The 2,465-nt window shown below is 35.7% G+C and overlaps 2 protein-coding genes and 1 non-coding gene across 3 annotated transcripts in view; 2 read left to right on the forward strand and 1 right to left on the reverse strand.

The window, feature by feature from the left end:
* The window catches only part of mmp23bb (matrix metallopeptidase 23bb), a 13,052-nt gene extending 11,809 nt beyond the window's left edge, over positions 1–1,243 (reverse strand). Inside the window, exon 1 of the mRNA XM_014028746.1 lies at positions 956–1,243. The gene's annotated coding sequence lies outside the window, so the exon portion shown is untranslated. The remainder of the gene's footprint in view (positions 1–955) is intronic.
* Positions 1,240–1,311, forward strand: trnag-ucc (transfer RNA glycine (anticodon UCC)). Its single transcript has one exon. It is a non-coding gene; the product is annotated as a tRNA-Gly (tRNA).
* A 443-nt stretch (positions 1,312–1,754) lies between these two features.
* polr2d (RNA polymerase II subunit D) lies at positions 1,755–2,141 on the forward strand (the record flags this gene model as incomplete). Its single annotated transcript, XM_014028748.1, is given in 1 exon segment — positions 1,755–2,141. A coding segment is annotated over 1 exon segment (76 nt), but the record flags the coding sequence as incomplete, so codon positions are not given.
* Positions 2,142–2,465: the final 324 nt, after the last annotated feature.

Here is a 2,465-nt window from a genome sequence, read left to right on the forward strand (position 1 = left end):
TTTATTTATGTTTATGTTTAATTCTGAACATGTTGAACTGTAGAATAATAAAAATCTAACATCTGTTTTCTGCTGTGGTTCTGGTGGACTCACTGTTTGTGTAGTGGTTGTGTGTCGGTCCACAGACACCACAACAGATCAGAACCAGGACAGCTGCTCTCACTTTGCAGGTTGCTGGTTCAATCCCTGGTTGTGGCACAGTTGTGTCTTTAATTTTACAAATAATTTAATCCCTTTTCATGTTTTATAAACAGGAAACGTGTGTTAAAACATGTAATGTAAGGAAATTCTGCACAATATGTTTCTCATTCTTTAATTATACTTAAATACCTTTGGGTGTGAACATATCAAAGTATTCTAATACATTAAAATTAACAGACTTTATTAAATGAATTTGGTAGATATTTTGCAGTTTTAGTTGTTTATTGTTAAACAGTTTGGTTTGTAAGATGCATGGAGACACGCGTCTGTTGTATTAATGCGTCATAAATTATTTCACAGTTTCATTTTTTATTTTAATGTTGTTTTATTTTAATTTATTTTAATACAGCGGTGCTGGTTAAAAAAAACATAATGACCACATGGGTTTGGTTAAATTATTAAAATATGAACATGAAAAATATTTTCTTATTTAAACATGAACACAGAATTCAGTACAAGCATAAAACAAGGCAAATATATTCTTTTTCAACCAAACTTGTGTGATTTATTTTTCATTACACATAAACAAAAAGAAGTTCAAAAAATGTTACAAGAGTAATAAATAGGTTTGTAAGAGAAACTACAAGAAGTCTGACAAACAGCCTGTGCTCCACCACAAAATGTAAATAATATTTTTAAAAATCTTCTAAAAGGGTTAACCTACCTTTCTGTTGCAAAATATCACTTTCTTTCTTTTTATAAGTTTGGATACATTATTAAACCTGATATGTTGAGGTTATGAAGTCTTCCTTACTGAGAYAAGAGATGAAGAGGAAACAGCGCCCCCACATCCCGGTGGCCAAACCGTGCATTACACCCGCAGAGTGAAGAACTGCCAGAGAATACATTAGAGAAGTTAAGAGACTGCACCCATCCTTTTCTCTTATACGCAAGTTTGTTTGTTTGAAATACGCCTTATTGTTTGTGCATTGTATTATTTTGTGTGTTCTATGTTGTTTAATAATAATAAAAAAAGTCAAGAGACCATCCTCAGTGAGTTTTTACCCTCAGTTGGTCGCCATCTTGTATCAGTATGCAGCGTTGGTGGTATAGTGGTTAGCATAGCTGCCTTCCAAGCAGTTGACCCGGGTTCGATTCCCGGCCAACGCAGACTCTTTTTCCTAAATTCAATGTTATTTTTATTAAACAACAAAGAACACACAAAATAATACAATGTACAAACAATAAGGCGTATTTCAAACAAACAAACTTGCATATAAGAGAAAAGGCTGGGTGCAAATAAAGATAAGAAGTTTAAAAATAAGAAGGAACAAAAAAAAAAGTCCAGGGTTCAGATGTTAAATCACACTCTTCAGTTAAAGAGCACAGATTGTGGGCATGTTTAGTGTGCATCACTTTAAGAGAACTGCAGTACAAAATAAAGTCATTGTGAAAGTGATAAAAATTTGGTTTAACCTTAAGATATTTAATGTTTATGCACGGTAGCAGACTTATTTTTCAGATCTGATAAGTGTGTTTTTTCTGCTAATCAAAGCCCTGCTTTAATATTAAAAACAGTTTTAGCTGCTAAGTTTGTTTATCAGGAGTGTTTAAATAAGTTTTACTTTAAGGTCAGGTGGATTCACGGTTAAATATTTACATAAAAACTTCAGTTAATTATAAAAAACGAGTTTTCGCCGCTAACATAGTGATGTCAGTGAAAACACCCGGCCAGCAGGGGGCGGAGGGATATCTCAGAGGCACCGGAAGTAACAGCGGCAGTTCACCGGAAGTTGGTGTATGTTCGGTGTGCTCAGCGCGGTGTCCGTGTTTGGTTTTTCTCTTGCAGGTGTTTAATGGTTAGAGAACGGTACCTGGACCCGACCGGACCTCGAACCCAAGCCGYCGGTTGTGTTCCGTCATCATGGCGGCTGGAGGCGCCGCTCCTCCGCAGCTCGGAGACGTAGAAGAAGACGCTTCACAGCTGCTGTTCCCCAAAGGTGACAACAACACACGGACTCACAAACACCGACGCTGACCCGGTTCTGACTGGTCCCGACCTGCCGGAGGAGAAAAATACCTGGACTAGCTCCGACATCCCAGCTGTGTGTGATGTGTCAGTGCGAGGAACTATTTTTATACAACAATAAATGACTGAACATGAATTATAAAGTACTCAGTACTAAGTGAAAGAAGTCAAACTGAATTTTTAATAAACCAAAATACAGTTTTAAAGAAAATTAATTCAGATACAAAATTTAAATTCAATTTCAATTTAGTGAAATTTATTTTCAAACTAATGAATTGAATTTAAATAATTAACA

The sequence above is a fragment of the Austrofundulus limnaeus genome, unplaced genomic scaffold (assembly GCF_001266775.1).
Source record: "Austrofundulus limnaeus strain Quisiro unplaced genomic scaffold, Austrofundulus_limnaeus-1.0 Scaffold803, whole genome shotgun sequence".
NCBI lineage: Eukaryota > Metazoa > Chordata > Actinopteri > Cyprinodontiformes > Rivulidae > Austrofundulus > Austrofundulus limnaeus.